Source organism: Oncorhynchus gorbuscha, linkage group LG01, assembly GCF_021184085.1.
Source record: "Oncorhynchus gorbuscha isolate QuinsamMale2020 ecotype Even-year linkage group LG01, OgorEven_v1.0, whole genome shotgun sequence".
NCBI classification, from domain to species: Eukaryota; Metazoa; Chordata; class Actinopteri; order Salmoniformes; family Salmonidae; genus Oncorhynchus; species Oncorhynchus gorbuscha.
Window position 1 is genome coordinate 81,128,435 of NC_060173.1, and position 18,636 is coordinate 81,147,070.

General features: G+C 40.3%; 2 protein-coding genes across 3 annotated transcripts; both read left to right on the plus strand.

The window, feature by feature from the left end:
- Nucleotides 1-256: 256 nt before the first annotated feature.
- On the plus strand, nucleotides 257-6,249 carry LOC124019423 (interferon alpha/beta receptor 2). Its single transcript, XM_046334793.1, has 7 exons — nucleotides 257-421; nucleotides 860-983; nucleotides 1,840-2,015; nucleotides 2,229-2,392; nucleotides 3,292-3,451; nucleotides 3,625-3,740; nucleotides 5,776-6,249. The coding sequence occupies exons 1-7, from the start codon at nucleotides 382-384 to the stop codon at nucleotides 5,875-5,877; spliced, it is 882 nt and encodes a 293-aa protein (XP_046190749.1). The 5' UTR covers nucleotides 257-381; the 3' UTR covers nucleotides 5,878-6,249.
- Nucleotides 6,250-6,360: 111 nt separating this feature from the next.
- Nucleotides 6,361-17,005, plus strand: LOC124043392 (interleukin-10 receptor subunit beta-like). 2 transcript variants are annotated; one of them, XM_046361977.1, is made up of 7 exons: nucleotides 6,361-6,549; nucleotides 7,169-7,292; nucleotides 13,437-13,606; nucleotides 13,806-13,960; nucleotides 14,793-14,940; nucleotides 15,125-15,270; nucleotides 15,407-17,005. In XM_046361977.1, the coding sequence occupies exons 1-7, from the start codon at nucleotides 6,486-6,488 to the stop codon at nucleotides 15,407-15,409; spliced, it is 810 nt and encodes a 269-aa protein (XP_046217933.1). In that variant the 5' UTR covers nucleotides 6,361-6,485; the 3' UTR covers nucleotides 15,410-17,005. The 2 variants fall into 2 exon arrangements, with proteins under 2 accessions (XP_046217933.1, XP_046217924.1); XM_046361968.1 differs by having other exon boundaries at nucleotides 6,362-6,549; nucleotides 15,410-17,005.
- The last annotated feature ends 1,631 nt before the right edge of the window (nucleotides 17,006-18,636 follow it).

An 18,636-nucleotide genomic window follows, 5' to 3' on the forward strand; every position in this document is an offset into this window, starting at 1 on the left:
TTCCTTCAAACTTACCTCATACAGAAACACACAACGAATACAGCATACACTTCAAACATTCACAAACACAAATATTACATTGAAATGGACAGCAAAGAAAGGGAAAATACTGTTCAATCCAGTGTTGTACGTCCCATTTTAGCATGCAGCATTCCAGTGAGTGTGGGAGTGACAGAACATGGCACATGGATATTATAAGGTGTGTGAGTGAGTTAGGGGGAACATCTCAGGGAGGGATTTCTGGGGAAATGAAACTTACACCTTTACATAATGACAGCAGCAGCTCCTTGCCCCAGCTCATTGCACTCTAACCCCAAGACACACGGCCAGGCCTACCATCCTACACAGCTACCACTGGACTGACCTGACCCAATCTGAAAGATGGGGCCTTGGACCCTGCTGCTCCTGCACCTACCCCTGGGTAGGCTCTGTTTTTTTGAAGGGGTCTCTGGGGGGAAATGAAGGGGAAGGCAATATCTTGTCTGTTGCACAACTGAATGCATTCAACAAAATTTGGCTTCCGCATTTAACCCCTCAATTGATTTTCGTTGATTGTTTGGGTCATGCATTTTACTTTCTGGCGAGGACTGCAGTATTTAATGTAGGATGTTCCTCTTGCAAGTTGCAACTCTTGAAGGAGGCCTGTATAATGTATTGTATATTGACACACCACAGTATCTTATCTTCATTGTTTGTATTATTTGAGAGAGAAAAAAATTCTGTAAATGTTTGATGTGTTTTCGTTTGCATTGTCTCTCTCTCTGCCTGTCCTGTTCTGTGTCTGTCTATCATTTTGGATGTTTTTTTTGTCTGTCTCACTGTCTGTCTGACTATCTGTGTGTGTGTGTGTATCTTCCAGTGGTGTCCATGCTCCCAGCCCCTACCAACGTGTCCATTGTCTCCTTCAACCTGGAGCACACTCTGACCTGGCTGCCAGGTCCAGGGACTCCTGACAACACACATTTCACAGTTCAGAGCCTCAGGTTAGCTCACACTTACACTTCAGTCCCATGCTTTCATTTCATTTAACTTCTCCTTATACGTAGCTGCTGAATAAGCACTTTCTTTTCAGGGTTGTCTTCCAGGATGATCCAATGCTTTCGTTTCGTCTGGTTAGTTGTTCAAGGCCAATAGTGAATCATTGCAATTGTGCAATGTAGAGCCGTGTAGATATCTTCATCAGTGTTCCATTTCCTTAGCTTCTCCCTTCTATTTCTCTCTCTTTTTCTCTCTCAAATCAATTTCAATTCATTTTCATTTGCTTTTTTTCGTACATGACATAACAATGTACATATTGGCAAAGTGTACTTTGGAAATGGAATGATTCATTAATAATATCAACAACATCATGAAAAATTGTCAAGATTGTCACAAACAGGACAATCAGTGACAACAATAATCTAGGGTGGGGGGTGGGTGGAGTTGTATTAGAAATGGAAATGGAAATCAGTAAGTAAATAAATAACTTGAAGACGTGCAGGTTGGTTTGTCAGACACTGTCCCTCATTTTGGTTACATTTTAGTCATTTAGCAGATACTCTTATCCAGAGCGACTAGGATTAAGTGCCTTGCTCAAGGGCACATTGACAGATTTTTCACCTAGTTGGCTCTGAGGATTCAAACCAGCAACCTTTTGATTACTGGCCTAAGGCTCTTAACCGCTCGGCTACCTGACACCCAGCAATGGGGTGCGCTGCCAACCCACAGCTCTCTGCGTCCTCCCCCCTACAGGAAGGGTAGCCTCTTCTCATCAGAGAGGTCTTGGAAAACTTAAATTATGATTTCAGATTTGGTGAAATTAAACTCTAATTTCTTTACATCTCTCTCTCCCTCGTCCAGGAAGAACTCATGGCAGCTCGTGAAGGGTTGTACTAGGTTGAAGACCCGCCAGTCATGTGACCTCACTAACACGTTCAAGGATCCCTTCTATCATTACAAAGCCCGTGTTCAAGCCATCACCACTACACAGAAGTCCAACTGGTCCCTCTCTATGCTCTTCTACCCCTTGACTGACAGTGAGATGCTTTTACTCTACCTTTTCCCCCTCCATTTCAGTCTCCTTTTCTTTATTATTTGAGTGAAACGTTAGTCTACTCTTTTTTTAAATATTAGGAAATGGACAAAATATTGTCCATTCTAGTGGTCCTCGTTACATCATTTACCTGTTTAGATTTACCTGTATATAATCATTCAGTCTTCACTGTAACCTCTGACCCCTGATGTTGCAGCATTGCTGGGCCCTCCAGTGGTGTCCGTGTCCGGCTGTGGGAACTGCCTGCTCCTGCAGGTAACTCCCCCCACATCCAGGGGCCTGCAGCGCTCCCTGTCCCCCACACAGCTCTACTACAGACAGTTCACCTGCAAGGTGCGCCGGACCAGGGATGGATCTCAGGTAGGACTTGACTTGGTCGTTCACAATGTGACCCCCAATGGGGTAAGTTGGGGGGGGGGACTTCTTAACATATCTCTTTAGCTGACATCTGACATTTACATTTAACATTTAAGTCATTTAGCAGACGCTCTTATCCAGAGCGACTTACAAATTGGTGCATTCACCTTATGACATCCATCTCCTTAGAGCTTTGATCTTACACTCATTCTGATACCTTGCCCTTTCACGTTGGGTTTGACCTATCAGCATCATTTTGAGGTTGATGTTTTTTTTTTTTTACAGTGTAAAGATATGTGAAAGGACATATACCAAGAAAATAAAGTTGTGAGAATGTGGTCAAACCCACACACGTTATATTAGAATAGAACCTGAGAAGAACATCAGGGCATTGATGAGAAAGCAGATCAGTATCTGTTTACTATAAGAATTTAATCGTGCACATTTTTCCTCTCTGAGGGTTGTTTATCTTTCATGACTACAGATGTAGATACGTGTGGTTTTTACCCACACCTTCCTCTCAGGAGCACACAGTCTGGTTTGTGTTCGAGGAAACTGCCTCTTGCTCTGAGAAAAAGTACGCCTACACAGATTCAGGAGGAGGGGTCTCTTCTCCTCATCTCTTTGTCAGTCATCTCATCTCCCTATCTCTAACCCACAGTTATTTGTCAATTCGGTACAGATACAGTGAATCTAATACAAGACAACAATGAATGAACAAATCATTAGTCAAGGGACTAATATCTTAATGAGATATTGGTATTATAGCTACACACATGGCTATGAATTAGACCGTTGTGGTCAATGATCAATGTGGATTACTTATCCAAAGCATTACAGCATGGTAAACGGGTCTATAAACATTATATAAACATTGTGACAATGTCTCTGCCTTTTTGTAGTTCAGCATGTGGGTCACCTCCACTGAGAAAACTGTGATTGGCTACCTGGAGCCAGGGGCGGAGTATTGTGTGACTGTCACCCCATCTACGAGCTTTAACCCTCACTCTGTCCCCTCTGAGCCCCACTGTGCCTTCACCAGCCCTACTGCTGCCAACACAGGTACAGTACCAGGGCCTAACAGCACAGCTAAGAGACCACACAGTGTAGTACAACAAAGCAATAAAGCACTGGTAAATCAGTCATATACAACAGGCACGGCCATTATTTTACATCAGTGTTTACATCTGTTAGCAATTATAGTCCGTAACCCTTGGTGTCTGTCTGTCCCCCAGTGCCTGTGGTTCTGAGTGTACTGTGTGCCTTTAGCCTCCTGGTGGTGCTCCTCTGTGGAATAGTGGTCTATAGTGGTCGCCTGCTCTGTATGCACAAACCTCTCCCCAAAACACTGGTACTATTGCCACTTCATTCAACTGCACAGCGAAATTTGATTGGTAGATTGAACACTGCATGTGTTCAATTTCACACCTTTGAAGTGTTTAAATGAGAACCACCAGAAAGTGTTGAATTTATACATTTCAAAATTCAGCCATTTAACACTGATACTTTGCAACACCAGTGGTGCACTAACTTAGTATTAAAGTTACACTGTTATAGTGTTTACTAATATCTTGTACACTTCAGAATTCAATGTTTACACTACGTCAGTGATAAATATATACTGTTATGGCGTTCACCTTTCCCTTTAGAGCATTTTGTTAAGTGTTAAATCAACAATTTAAAACTGTTTTAGTGTCTATATGGGTCCACACTTTTCAGTGTTAAATTAACACACTGTTTAACACACAGTGTAAAGCCTTATTTGCATATTTCCCAGAGTGCCTTGCTTTTCAAGTGAATTGTGGAGTTACGGCCCATGACTGTATTTGTTAGTGACAGAGACAGTGTTGTTGCATCCATTTTCATTCATCTTCACCTAGTGAGATCCTAAGCAAATGTCTTAGAATTAAAATACAATTCTTTAACACAATACAACGCATACAGTGCATTCAGACAGTATTCAGACCCCTTGACTTTTCCCACATTTTGTTACATTACAGCCTTATTCCAAAAATGATTTAAAATATAATTATCATCAATCTACACACAATAGCCCATAATGACAAAGGGAAAACAGGTTTGTAGACATTTAGAATAATAGTGAAGACATCAAAACTATGAAATAACACATATGGAATCATGTAGTAACCAAAAAGAGTGCACAAAGCTGTCATCAAGGCAAAGGGTGGCTCCTTTGAAGAATCTTGAATATAAAATATATTTTGATTTGTTTAACACTTTTTTGGTTACTATATGATTCCATGTATTATTTAATAGTTTTTGTCTTCACTATTATTCTACATGTAGAAAATAGTAAAAATAAAGAAAAATCCTGGAATGAGTAGGTGTGTCCAAACTTTTGACTGGTACTGTATGTAAATAATTTTCTAATCTTTTTTATTTCTGACACAGTTTCAAACATTTCTAAAAACCTGTTTTCCCTTTTTCATTATGGGGTATTGTGTGTAGATTGAGGATTTGTTTTATTCTATACATTTTTGAATAAGGCTGTAACGTAACAAAATGTGGAACAAGTCAAGGGGTCTGAATACTTTCCAAATGCACTGTAATTCACAAGGCCTCATTTTGAGAGCCTAGTTTTTCCTAATACAGTTGCCTTAAAGTCATGGTTTACAGGCAAAACCAGGCCTGCAAGTCACATTATGCTGGCTGGCAAAGTGATGTAATTCCTATTGGAATCCAACCAGAGTGGGGATATCCAACATTTTGAATTTTTATTCACCCACAACCTGCATTCAGGGTTGGGAAGACTAAGATATGTGGCTACCTTAAGAATCTAAACTGGGACTTGCATTTCATCAACAGGTGCAATAAATCCATATAATGGATTGGATTACCTTAGAAAAATGCATGTTATTTATATAAGCACAAGATTAATTAATCAACACATGCAATAGGGCATGCTGGGAAATATGAAAATGATGGATGTGGTTTTGGTGTAATACTGGTTATTAACACCAACATTAGGGTTCTTTTACACAAATGAGTGTTAATGTAACACTTATAGAGTTAATTTAACACCTGAATCAACACTTGAAATGTTACAATGAAAAATCAACACTATGTAACACTGATTAATTTGACACCCTGCTTGAACAACAGTCTTTTTTAAACAGTCTGTTCATAGCAACACAAATTAACACCACATCAACACCACAACTGCTTACACCAGGATATGAACATAGATCATTTTGCTACTGAAACTTTGCCTGACACCAATTTAAATCAATACAGATTATTATTATTGTTATTTATTCACTCCGGGGGAAAGGAAATTAAATCACCATCATTATAATGCTTTTGATATGGCCTCTTCCATGGCTTAACGCCCAACCCTTTTTGGCTCTACTCTCTCTGCCTTACAGTCCTCTGTTCCTCTCTGTGGTGGTGAGATGCCCACAGATCCCTCGCCTGACCGCTTCAACCTGCTCTCTGTCCTGCCTGTGGTTGGACCCCCATCACCATGACTTTGTCCCTCCCAGGCCATACACAGGGGAGGAGACGTGTCAAGGAAGAAGATGATGATGCAGTTTACTCTGGGCTATGGACTGGTGGTGGTATCCTCGAGATCAAATAAATATTTAACCCACAATTATCCAGTGATAAGATTATAACAAACCATTGTTTTGTATTTATGTCTGAGTCATGACAAAGTTATATTATTGTTTTCTTGTGAATAAAGCTACTTTGTGATTGATTATAACATGTAAAAAAAAAGGCATAAGCAAAAACTAAATGTGAAATGTATGTCGATGTTTCTATAAATGTATTGAACTATGTCATATTCAACAAGTAGTTGAGGTTTCATTATTGACCTGTAATAAAAGGAGGAAATTGAATACGTTTTATTGCGATTCTTTATTATTGACACTGAATATAGCGACGCTAGGAAATGCCCAGTGCGTGTCATGTTTTTCGTTTGAACCGTACGTAAAGCTTCAGTATTATTGCGCAGCGTAGTTACGCTTACCTCGCAATTCTCAGACCATTCAGAAAGTTGGCTAGACAAATTCTCAAGAGCAGCCAACAAAACATTTCAGTGTCGTTGGATTACATTGAAAATCTCTTGGATAACATGCAATCTACAGTTTTTACCATCTTGTTTGTCAAAGTATGTTTAACTTTACATGGAATTACAGGTCAGTATTTTGTTCTTGGTCTTACCATAGAAGGCATAGCCAACCAACAGGCGATTGTCTATGTTTTGTAGGTGAAGGTTTTAAACCTCGTTTTGTAGATATTCCTTTATAATTTCACCGTCTATTATACATTTATTTAACACTCTCATACATTCCTCAATCTATTGTATTGCCAATTGTGGGAACCAAAGGAAACACTTGACATTTTGTAGTCGTCATTGCTGTAAATATTAGTTTACTTCCTTCTCTGTAACGCACAGGAATGGTCTCTGTTACATTTACATACGGACGATGTAAATACACATAGGCTAAAGGTTTTATCCAGCAGCATTGCTGAATGGCATATTTGCGCAAGAGTGTTTATCTCTATGAAGCAGGCTTAATTTCTCGAGTAACTCTTAAAATAGTCTAAGACCTGAAACAATACTATTTCCCCACACCTGCTGCATGATGTACAGCAGAGCATCCCAACCTTTTTCGGTTACTGTACCACCAACTGAATAATGCTCTGCCTGAAGTACCCTTGATGTGCCCCCTTATCTAAATTTGACTAGTAGGCCTATCACTGGTGTACAGTATATTGTCGGTATGTTCAAATGTATATCTCCGTCCTTTACAGCAGTGTTAGCCGAACTTCCAAGTCCCAGTAACATCAGGATTAACTCTGTCAACATGGGACTAGTGTTGGAGTGGGATGCACCTCAGAACCACACAGAAAACATAACCTACAGCGCAGAGTACAGGTGAGTGGAGACTGTGGTAATATGAAAAACAACACAATGGAGCAAAGTGAGGGTGACACATTGAAATATGAGGAACTTCCTCCTGTGGGTGCTGGGAAAGGGTAGAACTGACACACCTTCAAGTCGACTTTACCAGTAGACTCTCAATGTGTCATAGGCACTCTGGCGCGCTCTTTGTACCTACACACATTCCTATTTTTCTCATACAGTATTGCTCACACTGACACACACACAGACAGTATATTTCTAAGAAATGAGTGCAACTATTTCACTTCCACCTCAAAAAGCACATGAAGGAGGATTTTGACCCCACAATCTATTAGAAACATAATTTTGTTGATATATAATATAATCTCTGAGAAATTAAGCTAATTGGGTATTTTAATTGATAGGATTCATATTCAATAAATATAGGATCTAACACCTGAATTGGAACCCATTTTTCTAACAATGAGGATTCCAAAGAAATTGTCAAAAGCCCCCCATGGACCCCCCCACACCAACAATGAGTATATGGTATCAGTTCTCTCTGACAAGTAGTCAGAGTATTGTTTCTTCATCCTATGCAATGCAATCCCAGTGAATTTTGTGATGTTTTTTATTCCCCTGTTCAGAGAAATTTGTCATTGAAGTTGTTAGGCTTTACAAATTAAATGAAAAGCTCAAATGTATTCAACCCCTTTGTTATGCCAAGCCTTAATATGTTCAGGAGTAAAAATGTGCTTAACATGTCACAAAATAAGTTGCATGGATTCACTCTGGGTATGATAATAGTGTTTTCTGTACCCCACACATACAATTATCTGTAAGGTTCCTCAGTCGAGCAGTGGAGTTCAAACACAGATTCAACCACGTCTACCAGGGTGGTTTACCATGGCCTCACAAAGAAGGATGGGTAGATGGGTACATTTTTTTTTAAAGTAGATATTTAATATCCCTTTCATCGTGGTGAAGTTATTCATTACACTTTGGATGGTGTATCAATACACCCAGTCACTATAAAGATAAAGGCGTCCTTCCTAACTCAGTTGCCGGAGAGGAGTGAAACCGCTCAGGGATTTCACCAAGAAAACTGAGTCAACAATATTGTAATTACCCTAAAATACTAACCTAAATGACAGAGTGAAAAGAAGTAAGCCTGTACAGAATACAAATGTTCTGAAACATGTATCCTGTTTGCAAAAAGGCACTAAAGTAAAACTGCTAAAAATGTGGCAAAGAAATTTACTTTATGTCCTCGGGGGCTCCCGAGTGGTGCAGCGGTCTAAGGCACTGCATCTCAGTGAAAGAGGTATCACTACAGTTCCTGGTTCAAATCCAGGCTGTATCATATCCGGCTGTGATTGGGAGTCCCATAGGATAGGACGGCTCACAATTGGCCCAGGCTTTCATTGTTCTTAACCTGTCTGGGAACCCCTCGCCAACAGCCAATGAAATTGCAGGGCACCAAATACAAATCAACAGAAATCAAATTTCTCAAACATACAAGTATTAGGCACCATTTTAAAGATACGATTATCGTTAATCCAGCCAGTGTCTGGTTTCAAAAATGCTTTACAGCGTAAGCTCCACAAACGATTATGTTAGGTCACCACCAAGCCACAGAAAAACCCAGCCATTTTTACAGCCAAAGAGAGGTGTCACAAAAAGCACAAATAGAGATCAAATTCATCACTAACCTTTGATGATCTTCATCAGATGACACTCATAGGACTTCGTTACACAATACATGTATGTTTTCTTCAATAAAGTGCATATTTATATCCCAAAATCTCATTTTACATTGGCATGTTATGTTCAGTAGTTCCAAAACATGCGGTGATTGTGCAGAGAGCCACGTCAATTCACAGAAATACTCATTATAAATGTTGATGAAAATTCAAGTGTTATGCATGGAACTTTAGATAAACTTCTCCTTAATGCAACCGCTGTGTCAGATGTTTTTTAAACTTCCGGAAAAAGCATAATCTGAGTACTGAGCTCAGAGCCCAAAACAGCCAAAATAAATATCCGCCATGTTGCGCAGTCAACATTAGTCAGAAATAGCATTATAAATATTCACTTACCTTTGATGATCTTCATCAGAATGCACTCCCAGGAATCCCAGTTCCACAATAAATGTTTGATTTGTTCGATGAAGTTCATCATTTATGTCCATATTCCTCCTTTTGTTAGGGTGTTTGGTAAACAAATCTAAATGAGCGTGCAACTTCCAGCAAAGGGAGGACGAAAATTCCAAAAAGTTATATTACTGATCGTAGAAACATATTAAACTATGTATAGAATCAATCTTTAGGATGTTTTTATCATAAATGTTCAACAATGTTCCAACCCGGAGAATTCCATTGTCTGTAGAAAAGCAATGGAACGAGAGCTACCTCTCATGTAAATACACGTGACTATGAACAAGGCTGCTGGCAGACCTCTGACTCATTCCCCTCTCATTTGGCCCCACTTCACAGTAGAAGCCTCAAACAAGTTTCTAAAGACGGTTGACATCTAGTGGAAGCCTTTGGAAGTGAAACATAACCAATATCCCACTGTAACTTCAATAGGGGCTGAGTTTAAAAACTACAAACCTCAGATTTCCCACGTCCGGTTTGGATTTTTTTCTCAGGTTTTTGCCTGCCATATGAGTTCTGTTATACTCACAGACATCATTCAAACAGTTTTAGAAACTTCGGAGTGTTTTCTATTCAATACTAACAGTAATATGCATATATTAGCATCTGGGACTGAGTAGGAGGCAGTTTACTCTGGGCATGCTTTTCATCCAAAAGTGAAAATGCTGCCCCCTATCCCAAAAAAAGTTAACTGACTTGCCTAGTTAAATAAAGGTTAAATAAATAAAATATATATAAAGTGTTATGTTTGGGGCAAATCAAAAACATTACTGAGTAACACTCTTCATATTTCAAGCACGGTGTTGGTTGCATCATGTTATGGGTATGCTTGTCATCTGCAAGGACTAGTGAGATTTTGGGGATAAAAGGAAACATGATACAGCTATAAGCACAGGCAAAGTCCTAGAGCAGTGGTCGCCGACTGGTTGATCACGATAAACTGATCGGTCTTCAAGGCATTCCTAGTCGATCACCAAATATTTCTGTAGAAAAGCCAACGAACGATAAAGGCTTGCGCTCCTTTTTTAAAACTATTGAATTGTTGCCGGTAGGTACACTTGATTCAAAAGTCCTGCTCACTGGGTAAGCAAAGTGTTTCTATGAGACAAACTCCGCCCACCCGGCGGACCGGCATATATGTGACTAAATAGAGTGCACCTACAGCAAAGAGCTGCTGTTTTGATGAGTGAGTTAATGTTTAAGTTTATATTTAGCACTGTCACTGTTTTTATTCAACACTATTACAAAACGCGCTTCTCTGTTCTTCCAATCAGGCTGCAGTTGCAATGAATGAATAGCCAAGTATTGAAAGCCCTGCGTTTTATTATCATTATTATTAGCTGCTCATCGTGTCGATTTTAATATGAAGGAATATTTACCTTTGTCTGGTCATCTGAATAACATGAATTTGTGCATGATGCAGATGCAGTGCGACTCAAGTTTTGCCATCAGGTGGAAGACTGTGTCCCCCTCTCTCTGGTCAGTCTCAGCAGAGGAAAGGAAGGAGAGAGCAGGTAGAAGACTGTGTCCTCTCTCTCTGGTCAGTCTCAGCAGAGGAAAGGAAGGAGAGAGCAGGTGGAAGACTGTGCCCCCTCTCTCTGGTCAGTCTCAGCAGAGGAAAGGAAGGAGAGAGCAGGTGGAAGACTGTGTCCTCTCTCTCTGGTCAGTCTCAGCACAGGAAAGGAAGGAGAGAGCAGGTAGAAGACTGTGTCCTCTCTCTCTGGTCAGTCTCAGCAGAGGAAAGTAAGGAGAGAGCAGGTGGAAGACTGTGCCCCCTCTCTCTGGTCAGTCTCAGCGGAGGAAAGGAAGGAGAGAGCAGGTGGAAGACTGTGTCCTCTCTCTCTGGTCAGTCTCAGTGGAGGAAAGGAAGGAGAGAGCAGGTGGAAGAATGTGTCCTCTCTCTCTGGTCAGTCTCAGCGGAGGAAAGGAAGGAGAGAGCAGAGACCGTGAGAGGCAGTTGGGAAAAATAGTTTCGAACGGTCATCAAAGTCAGAAACTCGGGGGTCTTTCTAGAGCTCCGACTTTTCGACCTGAAGATCACTGACGTCGTGATTTGATCTCATTGAACATCAGATGCAGGTACCATCAGTTCAGTAAAATAAAAAAGCGAATTATTTAAATTCATGCTCCACAAGGGGTCACAAGTGCTAAACCAACTGATCTATTTTGTTATCAAAGCTCGAGTTTTTAAATATAACATGGTCTGATTAACAATATTGGCAGGCCAATCATATAGCCAATATCCTGTGATAATCTATTAGGCCTACTGCCCAAACCTCATTCCTACAAAATTGTTTGTGTGAAGTTAATGTAAAAACAAAAATCTGAGCAGTAGATCTCAGCTTGCTTTTTGACTGTGAAAGTGACCTTGAAAAGGTTGGTGACTGCTGTCCTAAAGGAAAACCTGGTTCAGTCTGCTTTCCAACAGACACTGGGAGACAAGTTCACATTTCAGCGGGACAATAACATAAAACACAAGTCCAAATATACACTGTATTTGCTTACCAAGATATTCCTGAGTGGCCTAGTCAGAGACCTGACTAGTGGCCTAGTCCAGTCCATGGCAAGACTTGAAAATGGCAGTCTATCAATGACCAACAACCAACTTGACAGAGCTTGAAGAATAAACAAGTAATAATAATTTGTTGTAATCGCTGCCAAAGTTTATTCTAACATGTATTGACTTAGGGGTGTGAATAGTTATGTAAATGAGATATTTCCGTATTTAACTTATCAATACATGTGCACACAAAAAATACATCTTTTCACTTTGTCATTATCGGGTATTGTGTGTAGATGGGTGAGAGAAAAAAAAAGATTAAAAAAGTAATACATTTTGAATACTCGCACTGGCAAATCAGATGTTAGGTACTGTAAAACAACAAAATATGGAATAAGTCCATTTACTTGCATTGGATTTGTGCCACACATGCTAAAATGTTAGCATTTGAAGCAGTAGCCAGGTAAAGAAACCAAAGCATGGGTTGCTGTCATACCTTCCATAAACTGCCTATTAATCATCTAGTAGCAGGAACAGCAACATCTAGTGATCAGAAGCTGGTAATATCAGGATATAGGACATTTCTCTGAAAGAAAAACATGTAATAATAATACATTCACTCAGAAAACATTGCATTGGATGAAGAAACAATACTCAGAGCACCTGTGTACTTTTTGTTGTGCTGGGTTTGGTTGAGGGTCCGTCGGTGGCTGTTGACCATTTATTTGTATTCCTCATGTCTTACTCATTGTTTGAAAGAAAGTTTGGCCCAAATTGAATGTTAGCTACTGTATTTATTGGATATTGTATGAAAGTTGAAAAGACGTAATTTATAGACGTCTATGTTTGGGCCAAATCAAGGCTGGGCCAGACCGGACAAAATCTGAACCAAACATAAGACTTCTGTGATTGGTTCAGATTTGGACCGGACCAAAAACCAATGTCTGTGGAACTCAAGGCCGATCTGGACTTCACCAAAAATAGACGTCCAAAAGGCATCTGCATCGGTCCGTGCTGACTGAGGAGTAGCCTGTTGCCTGAAATATAATTTAATGAATGGCCAATTATGTGATAAGCCTTCCGTTTGTAAAACACCAAAAAAGACATCCGGACAGGACCAAAAAAAGACGTCTGCTTGTGCTTACTGGGGTGTCGGGCAATGGAATTTTATGAATATCCATCCATGTGGTGGGCCCACCATTTGTAAAACAGGCTGTTGCCTTTATTTGTCCAACAACACACTGGAGAGGCATGCTGGGAATGGACAAGCAAAATTATTTGCGCCCCTGCCTTTGATAAAGTGGCCCCTGATTATCACAGGGCAGCATCGGCGTTCATCTAAAAAGCCCATATGCCACTGGTTGAGAGAAATTATCATTGTTTTTGGGCATAATTTTGTGAGGTTCTATGTGTTGTTTGTTGTTGGTGCGTCTTGGTCAGTTTAGCTCCGAAAATGCCGCCCTCGTCAATCTGCCACCACCTAATCTACTGCAATAACTATTATGCCATGTTTTGATACAGGGGCTTGGTCAGCAGCTTTGAGGTTGTATGTTGGAACACAACAGCCCAAAGCTGCGACTTCACCAGTCATCTAAACAAATTTGGAGTGTACATTTTCCAAGTGAGGGCAGAACGAGAGGGGGACACATCTCGCTGGATGAAGACTGAGTGGTTTGTCATGGATGAACACAGTGAGTTTATACCCATCTCCGTAACAGCTTTGACAGATCTTCAGTGTGTCACTGTGAATAAAGCCTGGAGTCTGACAGAATTGCCTCTTTAATGGACTAGTCTATGGTTATCAGCTAGCAAGTGTGATTTCTTTAACCCTCCTCATCTGAGAGGTGTTCACTTCCTCTAGGTTACTTCCTTTCAAATGTCTCTCTACAGCCACGCTAGGCCCTCCCGGTGTGACTCTTGTCTCCAGTGGTGCTGTCATTGAAGTGAGCATCAACGACCCAGTGCTCAGGATCTCTGAGTTCAAAGACGTATACAACCACGCAAACTTTAACATCACCTACTGGAAAGAGGGTCAGGAGGAGAAGGTATGGTGACTATTTTGCTTTCCATTTTTTCATCAAGGGATCTGATCATGTTAAAACAAAGGAAAACAGACTGTCGCCGGATCTTTCACATCTGGTGGTTAACAAGCAGTACTTCATAGTAACGGGAGCCAATAAGGAGTATGAGGTACAGGTTTAAGCAGATTGCGAATTATACCGTGACATGTTTATGGATCTAATAGTAAAGACGTGTCATTTAGCGTTCAAAATTGTTTTATTACCTTTTTAATTTGTCATGAACACAACCAGTCATGATGTTTTCGTCTTATTGTCAACAAAAAAAAAGAGTAGACTACTTGTGCATGCTCGTCCACTCCAAAATAGTTCCAGCATCCGAACAGTGCGCTTACGCCATTTGATGAATGGAAAGAGACATCTTTTACAAAACACCTAACAGTTTAATGACAATCGGCGATTATCATTGGGTCGACGCTCTTGTAGCCTGAATTAATTGATGCGTCTTGCTGACTGTCCCAGGATGACAAGTGCAGACACGTGGGTGTTTTTTTTGTTTTTTTGCCTTGACACAGGTGGGGTTGTTCGTTTAATTTGGAATAAACTTTTATTTTAATATTTACCACTGTGGCAGCATAAATTGCATTTTAAACAAATAAAATAACGGTGAAATTAGCATTACTTAGAGCACCCCCCCCAAAAAAAGTTTCACTTTGTTGCTTTTTGGGGGAACTTTCTGGGTTTAGGGTCAGAGCACAAAAACTACTTATCCATCTGCCAATGGTAACTGTTATGACTGTGGGTGGGATAATCTGATGGCGCTGTCGATCCTCACTACTTCTCTATCACCCCCTCCCAGGACAAAAATACGAAATGCACCCCACTTCGTAAAGTGGTCTTGGCGCTGGAGCCATGGACCAGGTACTGTGTTCAGGTCTGGGTGTACACCCAGAGGTTCTCCAAACACAGCCAGCCCAGCAATGTTACATGTGAGAGCACCACGAAGGGTGAGCCCCATGTCTCTCGCTCTCTTTCCGCCTCTCTCTCTCTCTCTCTTCCTCCCTTTCACCGGTTAAACACAAATGATGAGGATTTGATTAGATTGCTGCCTTCAGTGCTTCTCCAAGTCCCCTCTGCTCAACTAAATTCTTCCTCCCTGGTGTCCTTTTTCCAACCCCAACCACTCCTCAGGCAATGACAGGCCTTGGGTGGCAGCGCTGGTGACGTTTGTGGTGATGGCTGTGGCAGTGGCCCTGCTGGCCCTGGCCTTCTGGTACTGCTACAGGGTGGTCCGCTTCCTCAGACCCAAGGCCAAGCTGCCTGAACATTTCACAGAGGTCAGTAGTATGACTCATGATCATTGTGTTTTAATGAATAATATACTGTGTTTCTTTGTGTGTAGCAGTGGAGGGTGATGGGTCAAAATAATGTTGTTCTCTGTAACACAATTAAGTGGTATTCTATTCTATGCAGTAGCTGTTGGATCCCCCATGCTCCTCCATCCTGGCCATACAGAGCAGCCCCCAGCCTGAGGAGGTGTACCATGAGCTCCGCGTCATGCCAGGTGGGGCATAGACAAAGGAGAGCTCTATCTGTTGGTCGGAAGAACGTAATACACACAGACTGGGAGAAAACACACAGACCGTCTGGCTGTGTTCGAGAGTATCAAAACTGTGAATTGAGACTGACTGACAGATCTACATATAATATTGAAAAGTTATTTACGTTGCAAGGTGATTTGTTGATCAGTCATTCTCGACTCGCCTTTAAAGTCGGCTGCAATGTTGAACACGCCCAAAGTGGGTGGGGAAGATATGGGTCAAAAATAGGAAGTGAGTAGTCCGATGTGAAGTAAGAAAAGAGAACAAGGACTGAAATAGATGGCAGAAAAGAGGACGTGTATCTTATTGAGAATTGAGAAATAATATTCTGACATCTGGGATTTAGTGATTTTTATTCATGTTGATGAAATGCTAAGAGAGCTACTTACTGTGATGTGTTTATTTATGTGACCTTTATGTGTATGATAATGATCAATATTGCCTATCATTCATTATGGCCATGCATGGTAAGCCTACACTGGCATTTTTTGGGGAATCATGGCTATAGGGCAACGGAATGGTTCAACCACTGTCATCAGAGAGACTTACAACACAGTCCAAATGGCACAACACCAGGAAGGGAGTATTACATGGTCTGTGTTTATGCCTTGATGCACTCTGTGTTGGTTCCTATATGTCTCTGTGTGACTGTGTTGGTTCCTATATGTCTCTGTGTGACTGTGTTTGTGCCTATATGTCTCTGTGTGACTCTGTGCTTGTTCCTAAATGTCTCTTTGTGACTCTGTGTTTGTGAAGGATATTAAAGGACCAATGCAGCCATTTTTATTTAAATATCAAATCATTTATGAGTAACAATTGAGAGTAAGGTACTTCAATTAAAATAGTTAAATGGAAACAAATAGCTTTTTATCAAATAGCAACTTCTTAATCAAGACATTTGCTAGGACTGTCTGGGAGTGCTTTAGGCAAAAACAGAAAATGAACTGTTATTGGCAGAGAGGTTTGGAACTCTTTCTTATTGGTCTATTAACTAATTTACCACATGGTGATGTTACCATGGAAGGCCAAAACTCCATCCTACATAAAAAGGCTGAAATTTGAGACGGTCTTTTCAAACAGCTCTTATACTTAAAGGACATTAATATAATTTTCATATTTTCACAGTATTATTCCAAGCTCATAGTGTGGAAATTTAAAACACAGGTAACTCACGTTTTTGACTGCATTGGCCCTTTAACAGTTGAAGGTACTCTATTAGCACTTGGAAGATGTCGTTTGACATTTGAAGTCATGTTTTATAGACTTTTTACCATTTTATATTGTGGGAGACCACACACACAAACAAGTAAAAAATGTGCCCAACAGTTAAAAATGACTTGCCAAGGGAATAAATATATATTTTTAAATGCTCATAAATGTTTGGTGTTGTCACTGGTCATTATCAATGCATGTTTACTTAAAGTTGAAATATACTGAACACAAATATAAACACAACATGCAACAATTTAAAGATTTTACTGAGTTACAGTTCATATATGGAAGTCAGTCAATTTAAATAAATTCATTACCCCTAATCTATGGATTTCACATGACTGGGCAGGGGCACAGCCATGGGTGGGGCATAGGCCCACCCACTGGGGAGCCAAGTCCAGCCAATCAGAATGAGTTTTTCACCACAAAAGGGGAAATTATTACAGACATAAATACTCGTCAGTTTGATCAGCTGTCCTGGTGGCTGGTCTCCACAGGTGAAGAAGCTGGACATAGAGGTCCTGGGCTGGCGTGATATCATGTGGTCTGCGGTTGTGAGGCCGGTTGGACGTACTGCCAAATTCTCTAAAACGATGTTAATGGGAGAGAAATTAACATTCAATTCTCTGGCAACAGCTCTGGTGGACATTCTTGCAGTCAACATGCCAATTGCACATTCCCGCAAAACCTTGAGACATCTGTGGCATTGTGTTGTGGGACACAACTGCACATTTTAGAGTGGACTTTTATTGTCCCCAGCACAAGATGCACCTGTGTAATGATCATGCTGTTTAATCAGCTTCTTGATCAGGTGGATGGATTATCTTGGCAAAGGACAAATGCTCACTAACAGGGATGTAAACAAATTTGTGCACAAAATTGAGAGAAAACATATTTGTGTGTGTATGGAACATTTCTGTGATCTTTTATTTCAGCTCATGATACATAGGACCAACACTTTATATGTTGCGTTTATATTTTTTTCCAGTGTCTATCTTCATGCTTACATCCTTATAATCTAATTACATAGGCCTACATGTGATCCAAATCTCTAACATAAGTAAATGAAATATATTATCTTGTGACAACATAGCTAATCTATTTATCTAGATGTTACTGTAATGTTGTGTCCCATGTTATAGCTTACAATTTGTCTTGTCTGTAATATTGTTGTCACAAACAATATTGTCAAATGTCTATTAAGCGTGAGAATTGAATACATATTATAGGCTACACATGGGTTATTGTAGGGGATTTCAACACTGGATTTCTACATTGGAAGCTAAATCTGTGTCTCCTAAACCGGCCCTTAATGAGAAAGTACCCCAGATACCAGCCGTGGGGTCAATACCAAGTGAATTTGACAGCTTGGCATATTGTTTACCCAGTAGCTTCTGTGAACTGAAAGTATTCACACCCCTTGACTTATTCCACATTTTGTTGTTTTACAGCCTGAATTTAAATGGATGAAATAGATTATTTTCCTCACCCATTTTAACCTTTATTTTAACAAGGCAAATCAGTTAAGAACAACCTCTAGTGACTCCAAAACCCGCATGCGGGAGCGTAATCATCGCCTGAAACTAATTAGCATAATGCAACGGACATAAATATCCCTAGAAAATATTCCTATTCATTAAAATCACTAATAAAATATATTGAGACACAGCTTAGCCTTTTGTTAATCACCCTGTCATCTCAGATTTTCAATATATGTTTTATAGCCAACGCCAGATAAGCATTTGTGTAAGTTTATAGATAGCCTAGCATAGCATTATACCTTGCTAGCAGCAGGCAACCTTGTCATGGAAATGAGAAAAGCAATCAAATTAAATCGTTTACATTTGATGAACGTCAGATGTTTTCACTCACGAGACTCCCAGGTAGATA